Source organism: Solanum lycopersicum, chromosome 8, assembly GCF_036512215.1.
Source record: "Solanum lycopersicum chromosome 8, SLM_r2.1".
Lineage (NCBI taxonomy): Eukaryota > Viridiplantae > Streptophyta > Magnoliopsida > Solanales > Solanaceae > Solanum > Solanum lycopersicum.
Window position 1 is genome coordinate 2,816,775 of NC_090807.1, and position 19,682 is coordinate 2,836,456.

Below are 19,682 nucleotides of genomic sequence, written 5' to 3' on the forward strand. Positions count from 1 at the left end.
TCACTCTTGTGTTAATGGGGTCAAAATTTAATATATAGATATAAAATTTTAAAAACGAATCAAATATACATATTTACACACACATATAATATTATTTTTCAACGAAGTTGGTTCATATGAATCCACTTGACCCTCTATGGGTCCGTACCTGGCGAAATGTCAGAGAGGCGAGAGAGGTTTGTTATGTATATCAGATACATGCGAATCCATTTGATCAATGTACCCAGACAAGTTGCACCTAAGTCTGACCCATGTATTCGAGATACATATATTTGGATGCACCAAATCTGATAAGATACGTAATATTATAAACTAAAGTTTATTAAAATAATTAACTTCTAAACTCGTGAAATTTATGTAAGTTCTCCGACAAAATATGGGCCGGAGCACCGATCATAATAGTAAAGAAGTAGAAAAGCCCAAAAAGCTGAAGCACGTGAGCTCATGTGAGAAGGCAAAGAAGCGATCTTCTCGCTAACTCGCCCTAAAAATCGGCCAGGCGAGTAAAAGCAAATTCATCGCCGTGTTATTTAATTTCCTCGGATTGCCATCGCCGGTTTTTCTCCGGCCACCGTCAACAACCGCAATAACTACCAGGTAAAGTTCTCCTCCGTTAGATATTTTGTTTCCTTCTATAACTAGAAGCTATAATATTTTAAGTAGTGAAATTTTTTGTTAAAGCATTAATTAATGCAAAAAAACTTTGTTAAACTGATAATTTATGAGCTAAATACCTTGAATTTTTGTAGTTGTGATTGTTGTTTTTCTTTTGGGTTGCATTTTATTAGAAGTTGAAGAGAAGTAGATAGTAGTTGAGAAGTTAGTTAAATTTGAGTACTCAAATGAATTTTGAAGTCATGAAAGCTATTTAAAAACAAGAGAAGTCATACGTGAATCTTATCGAGGATATGACTCTAGATACCAGAATATGGAGATTTGAGTATTAGAGTAGTAGGTAGTTGTGCGTTGTCTAATTTCCCTCGTTAGTATTATTATTATTATCGGAAACAACATCTCTATCTCTACAAGGTAGGGTAAGTCTGGATACACACTACCCTCTCCAAACTCCACTTATGGGATCTCAATGGACTTGTTATTGTTGTTGTTGAAAGCTATATAAAACAACATTAATATTGTGGAATGGTGTCAAATATTTTTGAACGTTCCATAATAGAAAGGGAAAACATGAGGTCTTTGGTTCAAATCTCAGTGTGGGCAAAAACATTAGAATATCTATCCAGACCTTGTTAGACAGAGTTATCGGTATGTGTGCTAGCAGAGGCAAAAACACTAGGAGATTTTCCAATTTATCCAAGATTTGGTAGACAGCTACTGGTACGTGTGTTGTTGAAGAGTAGTAGGTAGCCCGTGAAATTAGTCGAAGTGTGCACAAGCTGATATAAACATCATAGTTATCAATAAACAAAAAAAAGGGGGGAAAAGTTGTTTTTTTGCTTGGTAATTGTAACGTCAGAAATTCTTGTCAATCCCATACTTCAAGCATTTATTTAAGACATAATACATAAATATGCCCTTTAACTTGGCTTTAAATCTCATTTATGCCCTTCAACTTTGGGTGTGCACAAGTAGACACTTAAACTTGTATAAAGTTGAACAAATAGACACACATGTCCTACATGTCATTTTTTGTCCTATGTGGTGTCCTACGTGTATTTTTCCATGTAGGACTCATGTGTTTTTTTATTTAGAAGTTGGATAGTTAAAGTGTCTGTTTGTGCATTATGAAAGTTGGAGGTCAAAGTTAGAATTTGAAGCCAACTTTAGGGTCCAATATATGTATTATGCCTTTATTTAAATGATGTGGAATCATTCTTTCATAAGGGACAATAATTTCTTCGTTTGATATGAAGTAGAGAGCTTTAGTTCACAACTCATTTATAATGTTATTACTTGTACAGGGGAAACAACTCTTTCTTGGTTAGTCTATAGCTATGGTTAGAGGAAGAGATGCCTGTTGGGAACATTGTGTCCTTGTTGATGCTACTAAACAGAAGGTAAGATGTAATTACTGTCGGCGGGAGTTCAGCGGAGGGGTTTACCGAATGAAGTTCCATTTGGCTCAAATAAAAAACAAAGACATAGTACCATGTGGTCAAGTCCCCAACGAGGTAAGGGACCACATAAAAAATATTTTGAACAATCCAAAGAAACAAAAAAATCCTAAGAAAGCAAAACTGGATCAGGCTGCCAATGGTCAGGAAAGTAGTAGCTCTTCAGCTAGCGGTGGAATCCATCCTCCTCATGATGGATTTAGTGGACAGAATGGTAGTCCGTGTCCTCCGTCCATTATGTTAGCACGCCGTTCTTCTAGTTTACAGCCAGCAGTTGACGATGTTCAAAAGCAGAAACAGGACAACGCTGATAAGAAAATTGCTGAGTTTTTCTACCACAATGCAATTCCTTTTTCAGTCACAAAGTCCTTTTACTATCAAGAAATGGTAGATGCTATTCTCGAGTGTGAAGCGGGGTATAAAGCTCCATGTACTGAAGAATTGGGCACTAAACTTTTGGAGAAAGTCAAAGTCGATATTGACGATGGTTACAAGAGATTAAGGGATGAATGGAAGGAAACAGGCTGCACAATCTTATGTGATTGTTGGTCTGATGGAAGGGCCAAATGCCTAGTGGTATTTTCTGTAACATGTTCTAAAGGGACAATGTTCCTTAGGTCTGTAGATGTATCTGATCACGCAGATGATCCTCATTATCTATTCGGGTTGCTTGAATCAGTTGTTCTGGAAATTGGTGTTGAAAATGTTGTCCAAGTAATGACAGATAGTTCTGCTAGTTACATATATGCTGGAAGGCTTGTCATGAAGAAGTACCCTTCGGTTTTCTGGTCTCCGTGTGCTTCACATTGTATCAATAAAATGTTAGAGGATTTCAGCGAGCATGACTGGGTGAACGTTGTCCTTAAAGAGGCAAATATGATCACAAAATACATATACAGTAATGACTGGATGCTAGATATGATGAGAAAATTTTCAGGTGGAGGGGAGTTTGTCCTCGTTCGACCAAGATTTACAAACTTCATAGCAATTTTTCTCTCTTTACGGGCCCTTGTAATTCAAGAGGATAATTTGAAACACATGTTCTCTCATGCTGAGTGGTTGTCATCCATATATAGTAGGCACCCTGAAGTCCAAGCCATAAAGTCATTGTTGTGCCTTGAAAGATTTTGGAGATCCGCACGTGAAGCTGTTACGGTTTCTGAACCTCTACTTAAACTGTTGAGGATTGTCGACGGAGACATGCCTGCTATGGCCTATATGTACGATGGAGTGGAAAGAGCAAAGCTCTCCATCAAAGCATTTTATAAGGACGTAGATGAAAAGTTTGTGCCGATTTGGGATATAATTGACAGGAGATGGAGCATGCTTCTTCAATCCCCATTACATGCAGCAGCAGCATTCCTTAATCCCTCCATTTTCTACAACTCGAGCTTTAAGATTGATGCAAGGATCAGGAATGGCTTTCAAGAAGCCATGACGAAAATGGCTTCTGAGGATAAAGACAAAGTAGAAATTACTAAAGAGCATCCAATGTACATAAATGCACAAGGTGCTTTAGGGACTGAATTTGCAATAAAGGGAAGGACACTGAATGCCCCAGGTACGATTAATTCTTCAATGCCAGAAGTGCACTTGCATATTGTTAGCATGTTATAAGGTAGTTATCAGGTTTAATTCATAGCTACATCATTCTATAAACTCCGGCATAGTGCCTAAGGAGAATTCGATAGGTTGAGCAAGAAAGAAGATTTCTAGCTGATTCCTTATTTTCTCCTTTGAGTCGTACCATTTTTTATAGTTTCCGTTCTATTACTATCTGTTATGTTTGTTATTATTTGTTGTTTCTTGTACTTCCGTTAATTCTTTTTTGGGACTACTTTGGTCTTTTTTACATGAGCCGAGGGTCTATCAGAAGTAAGCTCTCTACCTCAGAGGTAGGGGGAAGGTTACTCTACCCTCCCTTGACCCTACTTTGTAGTACTACAAGGCTAGCAAGTAACGAACCCGAGACCAAAGGTAGGCTACTATGCAAGAAAGCTTAGTTTAAGCTTGGTATGTTGTTGTTGTAATCGTCTTTAACATTTAAAAGTCTGCCCTATATGTCCTCAGCTGATTGGTGGACGGGTTATGGCTACGAAATTCCAACTTTACAGAGAGCTGCTATACGGATTTTGAGTCAACCTTGTAGTCTTCATTGGTGTAGATGGAACTGGAGCACTTTTGATGGTGTTCATGAAAAAAGACGGGAAAGGTTAGAGCTTGATAGATTCAATGATCTTGTTTATGTGCACTGCAATCTCTGGTTACGGGCACTTATAAGAAGTAAAGATGGCAAATGGAAGCCAATCAACTTCGACGAAATAGATGTTGGTGCTGAATGGCCTACTGAAGCTGAAGTTGCGCCATGCACTTACTTGGATGATTCATGGTTGCAACTTGCACACTTCACCCCTTGAAGGCAGAGGTATTCCTTCGTTTAGTGAATTTATCTATAAATGGAAATACTAAGCTCCATTTTGTCAATACAAAATATTCACATCAAAACAGCATTTGTTATATATTGGAATTATTAATTGGAAAATATGTGAAGATGAACTTATTCGAGTTTATTTTTCTTTACCACTCACAAACATTCACTATTTTTTTCAAGTTAACTTAGATGCATGTCCAAATACCCTTTTGCCAATACTATTTTTTGTCTTTCAAATACACATTTTTTATGTCCAAACGCTTGCCAACTTTAATTTTTCTATTTTTTTTATTGGCTTATCTAAATAGTAAATACTTCTAGATATCTTTAAATGGTTGCGAAATTCACTGTTATAGCATTGCAATGACTTGAATGTTGACTAGTGAGATTTCAGATGGATCGTTCTTGCATATGTCATGATCTTATTTGTTGGTTGGAGTGACAAACAGGCAGGTAGGATTGGATATAGGCGGGTTAAAATGGATACAATATATGACCCGGCCATATTTAATATGGACCAAGAACACAAGCTTAGACTCCCAAATCCAAGAACTCATGAAAATAACAAGCAGACAAATAGTATTGATATAGAGGATAATATTGATAATAACCATATTTGATTGATTTTTAAAAAGTCAGTTATCTAACCCATGTCCAAAGAGTCGGATCAGATGGTTATTTTTTGTTTTAACCATTTTGCGACCCCTAGTTATTGTTATGCTGCTGTTGTATTTAAAGAGTATTCACTATTCATAAATGGGAGATATGTAGTTTGTGTTAGCATGATGTAATTTACTTCGAATATTTTATAGGAACTACAAGATATTTTCGATATGGTAAATATGTAAGAGATGTCCTAAATAATGGTAAAATTAGATTCTACATTTATCGTAGAATAATTAGCAGTAGTAGTTGTATCTTGTATAATATTTTGTAGGATTTATTTCAAATGTAGAATGGTTTTGCTTCTTTTGATCTCTTATTATTCCTCTCTTGTATAAATACTGATGCTTTTGTATTTTGATTAATGACTTAAGACGCTCATTCTTCCGTCTCTTTTGTGTTTTCTCTGTTCTTGGCAGTTTTTGACCAATTGAATATGATTTTCAGTTGATTCTCATTCATAGCAATCAACTATGTTGCTCGGACTCTCAAAATATTGCCCTATTTGTGTTGAACTTTTCAAATTATGCAACACACCACCTATCAATATTTTTGAAAAGTCTGAGCAACATACGCGACCAGTATCTGTATCATCTTGATAATTTCAACCTTTTGTTTTGAAGGTTGGTTAGACATTTTCTGAGGAATTAGAACCCATTGAGGGGATGTCGGCTCGGGAAGGGGAAAGTGGTGAGTGATCAAAAGTGGAAGACTGTAAATCTGTTCTACTAATGTCAGTGCAGAAAGGCTAACCGAGCGAAACTCTGTTCTTTTTTTGGCACGTAGGGAACTGATCACGTTGCTCAACTAGTTGGTGTTGAATATAGATGGAAAAGCTATAGATCGTAGTAGTACACCAACCTCTTTGTTGTTTCTTCCTCGTTGTGTGACGTTAGCATACAAGGTATCGCAATCCCTTACCTGCTAAATGAACAAAGAGAAATCATGAGTGTTGTGCAAACTCAGCCACTCGAATCGCCATCATCAAGTGTAAGATTTTTGTCATTGCTTCTCTTATTATTTCTAACTCATGTCTTTATCAGCATTTGTTTTGTTATGTTTTGATTCAGAGTTCTTTAATGGGTGTAAAATGGTGAGAGCTTCGACGTGCCAAAGCAGAGACGAAAAAAATCTAATGACTCATCCGAGAAAATATAAAACAGATACAAAAGTCGGATCCAAAGGTATGGCCTAATGGTAAATAAAGTGGGTGAAAAGTATACGATTTCTTCTCATTTATCCAAGTCTTGATGGTTAGAGTTATTTGCTTGTCCTCTGCGACTATAGCTTTTTAAACTTCTTTATATCAGTTTTTCCTATTAAAAGAAAATATTGCAGCAAAGTAGACATTTATCTAGAGTTTTTTTATATATATATATATAATGTAATGCTGAATTGTCAATTTTTTTTTATTCATTTTCAAGAAAAAGTTAAAAGGATGTAAAGACATAATTGCAAAATTGAAGACTTGAGTTTGTATTGGATCATACTATTATCAAGGGTTTCATTTTCTTAATGATTTCTCGTTCGGTGTCCAGTACCTAATTTTTGGCCTGACTAATTTGGATTCATGCTAGAATGTCTGACTTTGGTACTGGGGTGAAGCGCTCCGATGAGAGATGATTTTGTTTTCAAATTTATTAGATTTAGAATCGAAAGATTTCAAAATTAGCATATCACAACTTACCGATTGAGGTATAATACATAAATATATCTTATACTTTGAATGTTACGTAAACGTGTATGCAAAATTAAAAACTCATTTATGTTGTGACTATATATTAAAAATGTCGACATGGTTAGGATTAAACTATTGACCAGTATAAAACTATATAGTATAAAAACAAATAATAGTTTTTAAATCTTAGTCTTAGCTTATATATAAAGCTATATTGTTTTATATATTTAAACATCTCTGGCTTTCACTAACACCGACTTTATGAAAGTTTACAAGTTAATGCACGCTGGATAATATATTAACTGATATTATTAAAAACACTAACACTAAACTAATTATGTTTAATTAAAGAAATGTGAATTGAAAAATTCTCTTTTCAAACAACCAAAATATGAAGCAAAAATACATAAATATAATATATTATGGAGGTGGTCCTTGTTGAGCTATAGAGCTTCACCAAATCTTACAATAAAAATAAAAAATAAAAAATAGACGATCGATATCATTATAATCGTATGTCGTCTTTAATAAGGTTATAAAAATAAAGTCTGTCTTTAATAGATACACATAATTTTAAAAAATGTAAGCTCTAATTATGTATAAAACTCTATATCATGTATATACACAAATACAATGTTATATTGTATATTCTTTTTAATAATATTTTGTTAATAAAAAAATATTCAGACAAACAATATTATTACGAGATGCTAGTTGACCTTTGACAGTATACAACATAAAAGGAGAATAAGTCATGGAAAAGTACAATTAACATTGGCTAAACTCACCGACTAATACTGAGTGATATATAGATAATGTATCATAGTCAATAGGAATATTAATATTTATTTGGATAATTTTTTAGGGTGTAGTTAAAAAAAATTATAATAAAAATAGTTGACATTGTTTTAGGATATGAATTTTCGTAAAATGAAGTTTTATGAGTAAAAGTCATTATTTCATGTAAATACTTTTCAAACTAGTTTATTTTGGTTGATGTTATTTATTTCAAATTAACATTCAAATTACGATATCACTAAGTCGATATTGACTTTGTAGCATTAGAAAGTGAAATATCAAAGTTAGAGAAAGGTAGAAATTTAGTTACATAGTAATTTTTGTCATCCAAGTAGTTCAACTATCAACGGTAATGAAGTACTCGAATAAGATTAATTCTTTCACTTTTAATAAGAAATTTCAAATTGAAGCCTCAAAAATAAAATACAACATAATAAAACACATTATTTTTTAAAATTACCTTTATACAAAATAAATTTAAATTAATCAAAAATTCAAAACAAATATTAAATATTGAATAAAAAGATATGTTCATAGAAAGTAGACATAGACACAGTCTCAACGAGTAACCGGCCAATGAGAACAAAGTATAGATAAATATATGCCATTGGCGGCCAAAGATTCGTTGAGGAAGATTTGGATTACAAAGGACTAGCAATTTTGTATATTATTTTAAGCGGGATAGAATATAAAATAAAAGTATATTAATATAAAGTAAAGGTATATTACATAATTATTAAGTAATGTTTATGTGAAATTAGGTCTTAGGCCTAACTCACACCCCAAAAGCTAGCTCAAAGGGAGGAGGATTGCCCAAGCCTTTATAAAGGGTTCACCCACCTCATTAACCATCGACGTGGGACTTTTGTCATTCTTTAACGTTTACACTGAGTTTTACGAATATCTATACATTATTTTATAGAAAATAGATTAATAGAATATTCAAAAAAACAATATGTGTGTGAGCATCGAAGTGATTAAACTATTTGTAGACAAAAACTCTCTTTTTAAAGCAAGTAATCCATGTATAATAATTCTTCACTATTAATCGTCGCATGATAATTTATAAATAATTCTCGAATGACAATTTTTGCATAACTAATACCTGAATCAAACGATCAACAACATCAATAACGTACCATACTAGTAGGAATCCCTTGTGGTTATAATATCAAAATACAATTTACCGATTATAACAATTTATCCTTCTTGTATTTGACTTAAAAAAAATTTGATGCGCAAAGTTACTTTTTATCTCAATACAATTTAACCGATTATAACAAAGTATCCCTCTAATATTTGAATTACGAAAAACTTGATACGAAGAATTGCTTCTTATCTTATCTTAGTTAGGATAAAATCTTTAATTTTTTTTAGAGTAAGAAAAATTAAAGGTAATTATTAAAAGAAGGAAAGATTCCAATTAAATCCACAAATCTTAATGCTAATCCCCCCACGTTGGATTTGCCTGGATTTAATGTCAACACTCTAAAAACTGACCTTTTCATTTCATACTTCTTTTAGAAATTCATTAATTTAATTTCTTTTTTTGGTCTCCTATAAAACTTCTAGACTTGTTGTTCTAACATATAATTCGAAACTTTAGTGCAAACAATACATTACAAAACAATATCTCAACAAATGAAGTTGGTTTGGTCTCCTGAGAAAGCATCTAAAGCTTACCTTGATACTGTTAAATCTGTAAGTCTTACCATTTCCGATTTTGTTCTGTTGAATTCAGAATTTAGAGTCGATGAATTCTAAACAGATGTTATATATGTATCATTTCCATTTTTAATTGAAATTTCATTCGAGATCATCATTTCATATAACTCAAACAAAGGACAAGTTTGTATTTTAATTAAGATGTTTTTTTTGTGGTTTCCTTATGTTACAACTAAATGTACCAATCTATTAGACATTACACTAGGATGCTTGGTTTTGACTCCTCTATGTGGTTTTCATTCTCGTTCAACTCTTAGAAATTGCATCTAGTAGTTGTTGGGACAAGTCGCGAAAATGTAACCATTCACATGTTTTATTTCCCTCATTTAGTTCTCATACCTCTATTGAAACAGAATACCTCTATTGAAACAGAATGGTTTTGTGTTCTTTCATCGATTAGTTACTCCTCTTCGTTCATCATCTTTTATCTTTTCCAAGCACTTAACCTACTCTAGTGCCCCTTAGTTATCGCTTTTACCTCTATTGAAACATAATAGCTTCATATTTTTTCATCGATTTGTTTCCTCTTTATTCAGGTCTTTTTCTCGATACATAAAATCTTCATATATTTCCAATGAGAGATAATACATTTCCTCCCATTTCTCAATTAAACTAGTTTCTTTTTCTCAATTAAACTAGTTTCTTGAAAACTCGTTTTAGATATGAAACTTTGAGCATCGAGAAATGCTCTTTCTATTCACAATAAGACAACTTGGTAACAAAAATTCCTCTATATGTCCATTATGAATCTGCATATCACTCATTTTCTACCATTTTTTATCATTTTGCAGTGTGGGTTATTGCCAGAATCTACCGAAGCAGAGTTAATATCAGCCATGGCTGCAGGATGGAACGCACAAATGATCGTAGAGACATGGTCTCGAAGCGGGGCTACATCAACCAGCATTGGTCTTTCTAATGCAATTCAACAAACAGGTGGTAGGCATATTTGCATAGTCCCAAATGAAGATACAAAAAGAGAGTATAAATCAACTATAGAGAAAATCACCGGAATGTCACCGGAAATTGTTATTGGTGAGGCGGAGGAAACATTGAAGACGTTAACAGGGATCGATTTTCTGGTTGTGGATTGTGAAAGAAATGATTTTTCGACGATTTTGAAGGTAGTTACATTAGGAAACAGGGGAGCGGTTTTGGTATGTAAAAATGTGAGTTCAAGAGCTGTTACAGATTTCAGATGGAGGAGTGTACTTGACGAAAAATCAAGAATCGTTCGGTCAGTTTTTTTACCCGTCGGAAAAGGATTAGATATTGCTCACGTAGGGGCTGTCTCCACCGGAAAGAGTGTCTCTGGTGGGAAGATGGAAAGGAAATGGATTAGAAGGTTTGATAGAGAATCTGGTGAAGAGTTTGTGATTCGGAAGTGAATTTAGGTGAACTGTCTAAACCTCGACTAATTCTTCAAGTACCTGTTATCTACAGATATCGACTAACTCTTTCACCAAGACATGGTCAGATTGAAAGAAAAAAAAAACATAGTGAAATTCTTTGGTATTTGTTTGATAGATTTCTTCTCTTTTTTTGGGCATTTTTGGGTTATGTACATTAGATCATCACAAAGTTGAATATTTGGTTTGCCAGTTGGGTTTATGCTGGTGTGATTTTGTTGTATATTGTTTGATAGCATTTGAAACAAAAAGAAAAGTAGAAGATTGAATTGATGTGCCATGAAAGATTGCATTTTTTGTTTCTTAGAAAATAGGAAAAAAAAGAAAAACTTAAGCAGCGCGGAACAGGTCTAAGGTGAGAGTTGCACGAATAAAGAGTGAGGCGGGTTGAAAATAGGTAAAAATACTATGCAGGACAAGGAAAAGCGAATAGGTTTCTAGAAGTCAGTAAAACAGAGAATGTAGATACGAATTTTCTCTCAATACATCTGCCTATTCTGGTGTCATGTTAAACTATGCGACCATTTCATCTAACTTAAGTTTTTAGATTAAAGTCACAGAGACATCTATAGGCAGTGTTCATGATATGGTTGATCAACAAAGAACATTTTAACTTACTCTTGCTACTCCGTGTGACTGCCAACAAGCCACTGTTGTTATTTGCGAAGTAGTGTCAACACCAATAAAGGTTGTGGCGGGGCTGCAGAGTACATCACCATCCTTAAAAATGAGATCTCAGGTTCGAGACCTGAAAACAGAAACATCTTTAGTAAGGAGCGTCTTACCCCCAACTTATCACTCTAATAAAAGAATAAATGATGAATATGGTGATAATGACCGCCAATCATTTCTAAAACCTTCAATGAAAGAAGGAAATAAGAACTATTTTCAGCAGGTAAGCTTAACTTCAAAGTGCGTTCATCTTGTCCAACCTTATCAGAATTTCGTCGTGTTGACATACTAGTGTCCACGTTCAAGGCACATTATGTTAACGAGCCAGGTACAAAATATAACTACATAGTATGTTAAGTTTATTCAAAAGAACTGTGTGATCTGTCAACCATATGATCTGAAAAATGTTAGAAGCTAATACACGATGGTCTTTGAAACTTTCATACTCAGTTGTGGATAGAAAGAAACAAAAAATATGTGCATTGTTGTCTAGCACATGGAACCTTTCAGCCACGTATTTGAATTTTAATCAACAGCAGAAACTACAAACCAAGTCTCTTCAGTGAAATTTTGATTTCACAAACCCATCATCCGTCAAGCTTTCTTTTTATATCAGACTTGCTTCTCATGCAAAATTATTTTCCTTCCTCATAACAGCCCTGAAATAGTAAGAATTGGTACTAAATTAAAGATACAAAAGAGTGGTGAAAAAGGGAACTGCAGAGAAGAAAATGGTGAAGAGATCTTACAACTTGGAAATCTTTTTTACAAGCCCGTCAGAAGGTGGCAGCGGAGCATATGAAGCAGCATTAATTATTTCCTGTTTCATCACCAGCAGAAGTGGCTTTTTAGTTTTGCCAACAAGCATCAAAGGCAATTAAGGACGACAAGCAAAAACATTGAACGGTTGATATCTTAAAATAACATTGTGTCCAACTGTACTGACATGTGGTTCATTGTTCTTGTTCTACCTTTAGGAAACAGATCTACATTGAATAAATGCACCAGTCCAACAGAATCTAATTAGAGACTTTTTATATAGCAAATCTCCTCCTTTTCGGGTGTATATATAATACTACATTTGTGGAAAAATACACACAATAATACCTGAAATTTCCCAAGCACTTTCTGCTTTTTGGCCAAAACATCTTCAAAATTATTCCTAGAAAATAAAAAGAACAGGATAGTATTATTGCATGGTCAAGGACAAAAAAAAGAAACCAAGAAAGAATATCAATAGAGAGCAGATTTTAACTCTTGTTTTCTAGTCTTAGTTGAAGTAAGCACAAGCTCCCCATCCTTGATCCGAGTCTTTTCCTGTTCATTGCCATCAGAAAGTCATTTCCCTATTGTGAAGTGCTGAGAAGAGGATGGATTGATTTTGGATTGAACATCCTAATATCAGAACCAGCAGATATGTCTATAGTTGCATCAATTGAGGAAAGAAGATGGTGCCTGTGACTTCCATCTCCAATCGGATACACATGGCTCGTTTAAGTCGATAATAAAGCTTTAAATTCCCTATTATTAGCATGTGAAATTATACTTAGGATGAGAAAGGAAAAACCTAATGTTGGCGTGACTAGTGGCTGACCAAGCCTGTATCAATTAGAATTACAGCAGGTACGACCAGCAAGGAGTGTGAGTGCAGAAATACTTCTATATAATGTATCTACAACATGTTCATTGCTCCCTCACATGCGAGCCTGATCATTTGCGTTGACCAAGCACATGAAAATATTAGTTAACAGGCATGGGTGAGACTCAAATACAAAAAGTTTACCTGCTTTAATTCCATGCTTAACTGTGTAATCACTTCATGAAAAACATTATGTTGCTAAAAGATAATACCTTGATCTAGTTATTCTAGATCTGCAACACTTCTTAAAGCTAAATTTTGTTTTGACAACATAGCCCTAAATTAAGATAAATGGATTTCTTCTTTGGATTGCAGGATTGTTTGATATTTTGGTAGGAGTAATAAACAGCTGAGTTGCACCACCTCACACCAAGGAGACTTCAAAAATACTAGAAATATATATTTCCAAGGAAAATGCTTCTCAGACACGAAACTCAACTTGCAACAACAAAATTACCAAAAAGAGATGTGCTTTTTTTGAGAAATGACAGAAGAATGCACCATGAGAAACTATTATTCTAGGAAACTACATAAAGCGTTAAGATAATCAATTTTTTTCCTTTTCTTTTTTTTTTTTGAAAGGGGGGATGATAAGAGGGTAAGAAGAGTCAAGTTCCTACCCAGCAAGCATAGACATCAGAGATGAGCTTTAGTCTCGCTTACAAAACCATAAACTACAAAACAACTTGTCACAAGATCTTAGAGGGTTCGATAAGAACTAAAGCCCATGTCAAGGATATAAATAAATATGAGTAAAGCACTATGAGCATTATGATCAATATTAAGAGCAAGATGGGTCAACATTCCATGTGAACAAATTTAAAAAACATCTGCCACCTTCCAAGAGAAGTCTCATACTAAGATTTCATTCTACTAAAGGATGTTTTGGAATCACATGGCCGCGGGAGAGAAACTTGATTAACACAAGGATGGAAATGGTTCATCCCTTTGCCCTTTTTCACCTTCAGCAGCCCCACCAAAAAGATTTTAATCAGTTTAGTTTAAGTTTCCTCTTTTCTTATTTCAATCTTGTTTCAATAACTCTGAGATGCAATTCTAGGCAAAACATAGTTTAGCATAAAAACACAGGCAAAACATAATTTGGCATAAAATAAAAGTTAAAGCCAAATTCCATCCTGAATCGTAGAAGACAAGTATGGATGTAGAATGCCACCTCCTCAAAATCCTATCCCTAGCATCTGCCGAAACCCCATATGATATTTATGTGAATACAACAATCTTGACTTATCTTAACGTTGCCAGAAACATGTGAAGTCAGAAAAGATGGAAGACTTGAATCCTCAAAGTAGGAGAAAATTTTGCATCGGAAAACTTGATCAACCGCTCACCCCCTTCCCCACATGAAATACATCTTGAACCACCCAACTTAACAGTATTTCCTGACAGTTTGTCTATTTATCTTTTACCTTTCATTAGAACCAAAGTTGTAACTTGAGGGTGGTATGTAGTAAGATACCTGACCAATCCCTCTATTCTACGATCTGATAGTTCATTTCAGGATAGACATTAACAATATTCCGACAATCATTATCTATTTTTATTTCAAGAAGATAATTCTCAAGTTAAAGCTGTAGGAATAGACAAGGTCACCAAACTAACCAGATCACTTGACCTCAATCAATGTCCTTTAATTCAAACGATAGAGGACCACAAAGAGTTCCGCAGTGCTGGAAGACTGGGTAGCCACATAATGTTCCATAGATGTGCTCTGACCTTGTCAAATTTGTGATATCCATTCACTCAAGTGCTTGCAAATAACAAAAGGAATAAAGGGAGCTACGACTATATTTCTGCAAACTACGTTAAGGAGTTAAAATGTAGTCATAGTCACTCAACCAGATGGCACACAATCGACACATACACAATAAAGGTTCAAAAGTTTAGTTTCTTTTTTTAACGATTCAAAGGTCTAAATTCCACTTGAACTTCCTTTCGTCAGAGTCAAATGCAAATACTGTACTCTAAGAATTTTTTTTTATAAGATAATGATGTTTTATTAAATCTAGTACCAAGAAAGTACTGCAGAAGTAAAAGGTTTTGCATCTTCAATAAAAAAGTTAGCTCTCAACACATAGATTCTAAGAAACTAGATATATTTCCATGAACTCAATTTGAAATAAGAGAAAGAATGGAAATCCAGAACTAATGGAAGCAAGATGAAGAAAAAGCATGACCAGCCAAATTCAAGGGACATTTCCTCGAGGGCATAATGTTAAAGATAAAAAAAGAACTAACCATGAGCATGATCCTCTCCCTGACTCTTTCACTCAACCAATTAGCGTTTTTGACATCAAGCTTCATAATAATTTTTGTGCCAGCTGCAGATAAATACAAATGTCTTAGAGATAGCATTTACGGAGGACATATTGTTCACATGTCATGTCAAGTCGAAGAACTACCTCATCAAACAAAAAAATGTCATGTCAAAGAACTTAACAGACCTGTGTTAATACTTCTCATACGAGCTTTGCTTGCTGCAAAAGGAAAACAACTTCATTAATAATTACAAATTTAACAGCCAATGTAACTGCTAAACATATTCTTTAACGTAACTCCTTACGTGTGCTGGTATTTTGCTTCTGAGTTCCTTTCTTCCCTTTCTTCTTGATAGGCATGTTTTTCTTAGCCTTTGTGCTTGCTACACACAATAACCAATTTTCTCAGACATGTTTGCTGTCTATGTTGTTAAATATTGTAAATCAAGAAGAAATCTACCTGCATTAGTGTCTTCTGTATGACTTCTAGTGTCAACATATCCCGCAAAGCTCACAGAAACATGACCTGTATGTGAAGGTAACAGTGAGAAGAAGCCGAACCACTAACACTTAACATCTTAAACATCCTACATGCTGCTTTACAGTTCATCTCAAATAGAGGCCATATGGTTGCAACAATCTACTAGATAGCAATTGTATAAGTGGCACACTCAGAAATTATAGTGAGAACACATTAATGTCAAACAAGTCACCCCACATGTACTTTCTAGTCCCCACGACCCCACACTAAAACACCATCCTTTTGAAATCTGATTTTCAATCAAGCCAAATGATGATGAACTGAAGCCTAAACTTTCAGCTCAACATAAAACAACCTAATCAAAGAGGTGTTAGGCTAGTGGATGCTGAATAGTCATATCCCTGAATCTACCTAATACCCTCGTCATTTATCAAAGATTAGCACCCACCAACCGCTCTGAAACTCTGCAGTACAGAACCAATGCATAATATATAACTCATTTGAAGATAGAAGCATTGTAATAAACTTTAGATTCTCAAATCCACGGAGCCTTATCAGATTTCATGTAAATAGGACGATTTTAGTCTCTCAAATAGAAATAAAGAATATAGATGTTCAACTTCAGACAGAGGCAGATTCAAAAATATTAAGCAAGTGATGCAAAGCACCATTGTAGCAACTGAGCAAAAGTAGCCTAGAAAGATACATCTCCTCGCCAATACACAAGGTGTAACAAACCTCTGATTATAAATTTACTCTAAACAAACTTATGTACTCCCTCAATCCCCAAGATATTTGGCCACACACACAATTAGCTTCTTGAGATTCAACTAAATAAATTTTAAGAAATTATCTCAGAATAATTGCAACTTGTAGTTATCCAAATATCTAACTTATTAATTTTAAACAAATGCATTGAATTGCTCCAACATTTCTAGCACTATTTCCCATCCCGAGATCCAAACTAAGTAAACTTTCGCTAACATTTCAAAATATATTGTTTCACCATTTTACAGAAGATAATTGCAACTTATAATACTATCGGTGCAGTTTCCAAATATCAAATTTTTAGTTTTAAGAAAATGCAGTAATCTAGTCCAACTTAGCTCATTACCAAATTAGACTCTCGTAATAATAAACCAAAAGCGAGGAAATAGTGCTAGACATTTGTAGCTAAATCAGACTGATTAATGCATTTGTTCAAAATATACTACTTCACCATTTTCACAGTGTCTGGGATCTTATCGGGAACGATTTCTCTACACCACAAAGGTAGGCCTAAGGCTTGCGTACATCCTATCCTATCCTATCCTACCCTACCATACTCCACTGTGGGATCACACCAGATACGTGTTGTTGTTGCTACTATTTTACAGTGGATAATTGCAACTTATAAAACTTCTTATGCAGTTTTTTAAATACGAGCTTTAGCTTTAATCAAAGTACAGTAATCTAGCCCAATTTAGCTTCAATAACGTACAAAATCAAACTCCCATAATAATAAACTAAAACTGAGGAAATACTGCTAGACATTTTGGAGCTAAATTACAATGCATTCGTTTGAGATATACTTCTTCACCATTTTCGGAGAATAATTGCAACTTATAATACCTTTCATGCAGTTTCTTAATCTATTAGCTTTAGTTATAATCAAATGCAGTAATATTAATCTAGCCCAATTTAGCTCCAAAAAGGTACCAAATTAAACTCTCAATAAACCAAAAGTATCAAACAAATAGTGAATTCTGGGAATATAATGTAAAATTGAGTTTGAGCTATAGAGTACTTAGTGTAATTTTCGGAATAGGTTCATTTCCGGTAGAATGAGTTCTTTCATCTGCTTGAAGAAGGTAATTGTACACGGCCGGCATTCGTCGAGGAGCTGTTTTCTTCTCGAGGTAGCTCAAACCTGACGTCGACGCAAACCGAACGGCACCGCCGCTGACGGTGGCGCGTGGAAAGATTGAGTGAGTGACATTATTGCTTGTTGTCGATAGCAATTTAGGATTCAACAGTTTCCCGGCGATCTTAGTTGTCTGCTTTAGGATCGCTGCCATTTTCTGGGAAGAAGAAGAAGACAGTGGCCTAAACCCTAATTACTTTGAATATGTAATTTTTCCTATAAAATTATTTATTTTAGAGTTCAAACTAAAAATAAAATGTGTTTTAAACTTTCATTGTTCTTAATTTCTTATTCCATATCCAATAATTACAATTTTATATTGATAAACCCTCGTTATTAACGAATAAATAATATAGAAGTATAATTTTACAAGTACGATTTAGATAGGGGTAGAATGTATGAAATTACCGAATAGACATTACAAGTCTTAACACTCATTATGAATAACAAATAAACAATAACATATTTAGTGTTTCTTGAGAAGTTTGTATATTTATAAATTATATATCTACTCTAACGTGCATTACTATTCTATAATTTATTAGCACTTATTAAAAAGAAAAATATTCAATTAGAATTTTTTTCATTCCTTGAGCTCAAACTTGAAAAATCTAATATCTATTTTAAATTATCGAGTGATCTGAATTCGCAATACTTAAAGGTACAATGCTTAACATAATGATATTAAATTAAAAAAACTCGTTTATTATCTCGAAAGAATATCATACGTCGTGAATTTGTTAAGTACTAACGACTAAATTTTATATGAAGAAGTAAAATTCTACTTCATAATGTTTGTCTCTTTGCAAATTTGTGTTAACATATTGAATTGTTAAAAATCAAATAAAAAAATATTTTTTAAAATTTGGTCATGTCTTAGTTATATCGAGAAGATCAATGTTACCCAAAAAGAATAAGGATATGGATAAAAAAAAATGAATACTTTTTTGCATAATTAAATAAATTAACTTGTAACAATACATAAGTTTTAAAATATTTATACATCAGGATCCAATGACTTGAAGTTTTATGGAGAAAAAAAATATTTTAAAAATATAATGTGCAACTATTTTGGATATTCTCTTTAATAAAAAAAAAAATTATATAGTACATACTATGTAGACAATGCAATTCACATATTTTAATCCTCAATTTCTAAAAATAAAAAAATCACCCATGTACTTTAAGATTTAGGTCATTAATTGAGGGATGATTTTAGCTAAAAATTCTACATTTCAAGAAACAACAAGAAACGCCCACCGTGGGGCTCGAACCCACGACCACAAGGTTAAGAGCCTTGCGCTCTACCAACTGAGCTAGACGGGCTTTTGTTTTTAATTTGTTGTGTTATAATATTTGATAATTTGATTCATGAAGATGCATTTCTTAGGGGATTTTGATTTTCATGACCACCATCTAATTGTCTTAACAAACTACTTTTTTTTGAAAAAGTATTTAATTCGGCTTTCGATTTATCGATATTATTAGTTAATTTTGTTTACAGAAAAATAACATTTTGTAAAACTATCTTTACGTGGTGTGACTCAACAAAACATTCACACAATGTTCTTGTTATTCATTTAAAGTTTGAGAATATGTTAAATGTTGAGGATGTCGCGCCCCTATCTCTTTGATCATTGGTCATTGGTATTCTTCGATAAAAGTGATTAGAGATAATTATATAGGGTTTGTTGGTTCACTATTGGTATAAGCCTAGACCAAGCTTTTATGATTGATAAAAATATGTCTGTCTTATATAACTGAAGGGTCAATATGATAAGACGCTTGAAATTTCTTTCATCATCGTTAAGACATCAATCAATTTTAAAATATCACATTCAACTCTTGAAGATGAAAAACATCTCTATCCGTAGAAAACTTTCTATTCGATGGGAATTAAAATTATTCGAATTACAAGTGGAGAAAGAATATAGT

The 19,682-nt window shown here is 33.7% G+C and overlaps 3 protein-coding genes and 1 non-coding gene across 11 annotated transcripts; 2 read left to right on the forward strand and 2 right to left on the reverse strand.

Moving 5' to 3' along the window:
* The first annotated feature begins 404 nt into the window (after positions 1–404).
* LOC101266960 (uncharacterized) lies at positions 405–6,681 on the forward strand. Of its 3 annotated transcripts, none has more exons than XM_069287721.1 (6): positions 405–597; positions 1,920–4,049; positions 4,143–4,497; positions 5,790–5,856; positions 5,953–6,156; positions 6,237–6,681. In XM_069287721.1, exon 2 carries the CDS (start codon positions 1,953–1,955, stop codon positions 3,687–3,689), a length of 1,737 nt encoding a protein of 578 aa, XP_069143822.1. In that variant the 5' UTR covers positions 405–597; positions 1,920–1,952; the 3' UTR covers positions 3,690–4,049; positions 4,143–4,497; positions 5,790–5,856; positions 5,953–6,156; positions 6,237–6,681. The 3 variants fall into 3 exon arrangements, with proteins under 3 accessions (XP_069143822.1, XP_010324600.1, XP_010324601.1); XM_010326298.4 differs by having other exon boundaries at positions 1,920–3,633; XM_010326299.4 differs by having other exon boundaries at positions 1,920–3,633; positions 4,237–4,497.
* Positions 6,682–9,175: 2,494 nt separating this feature from the next.
* On the forward strand, positions 9,176–11,045 carry LOC101267255 (uncharacterized). The gene is made up of 2 exons (XM_004244529.5): positions 9,176–9,343; positions 10,159–11,045. The coding sequence occupies exons 1-2, from the start codon at positions 9,284–9,286 to the stop codon at positions 10,753–10,755; spliced, it is 657 nt and encodes a 218-aa protein (XP_004244577.1). The 5' UTR covers positions 9,176–9,283; the 3' UTR covers positions 10,756–11,045.
* A 142-nt stretch (positions 11,046–11,187) lies between these two features.
* On the reverse strand, positions 11,188–18,007 carry LOC101267545 (uncharacterized). 6 transcript variants are annotated; one of them, XR_011210989.1, is made up of 11 exons: positions 17,631–17,985; positions 15,824–15,889; positions 15,669–15,746; positions 15,550–15,582; positions 15,344–15,426; positions 14,708–14,816; positions 12,704–12,765; positions 12,556–12,610; positions 12,198–12,268; positions 11,999–12,107; positions 11,188–11,524 (listed from the first exon to the last, which is right to left on the reverse strand). XR_011210989.1 is itself a non-coding variant. In XM_004244530.5 (9 exons), exons 1-9 carry the CDS (start codon positions 17,899–17,901, stop codon positions 12,074–12,076), a joined length of 753 nt encoding a protein of 250 aa, XP_004244578.1. In that variant the 5' UTR covers positions 17,902–18,007; the 3' UTR covers positions 11,678–12,073. The 6 variants fall into 6 exon arrangements, 2 of the variants coding, with proteins under 2 accessions (XP_004244578.1, XP_069143823.1); XR_002028396.3 differs by lacking the exon at positions 14,708–14,816 and having other exon boundaries at positions 17,631–17,978; XR_011210988.1 differs by lacking the exon at positions 11,188–11,524 and having other exon boundaries at positions 11,700–12,107.
* Positions 18,008–19,000: 993 nt separating this feature from the next.
* On the reverse strand, positions 19,001–19,073 carry TRNAK-CUU (transfer RNA lysine (anticodon CUU)). Its single transcript has one exon. It is a non-coding gene; the product is annotated as a tRNA-Lys (tRNA).
* Positions 19,074–19,682: the final 609 nt, after the last annotated feature.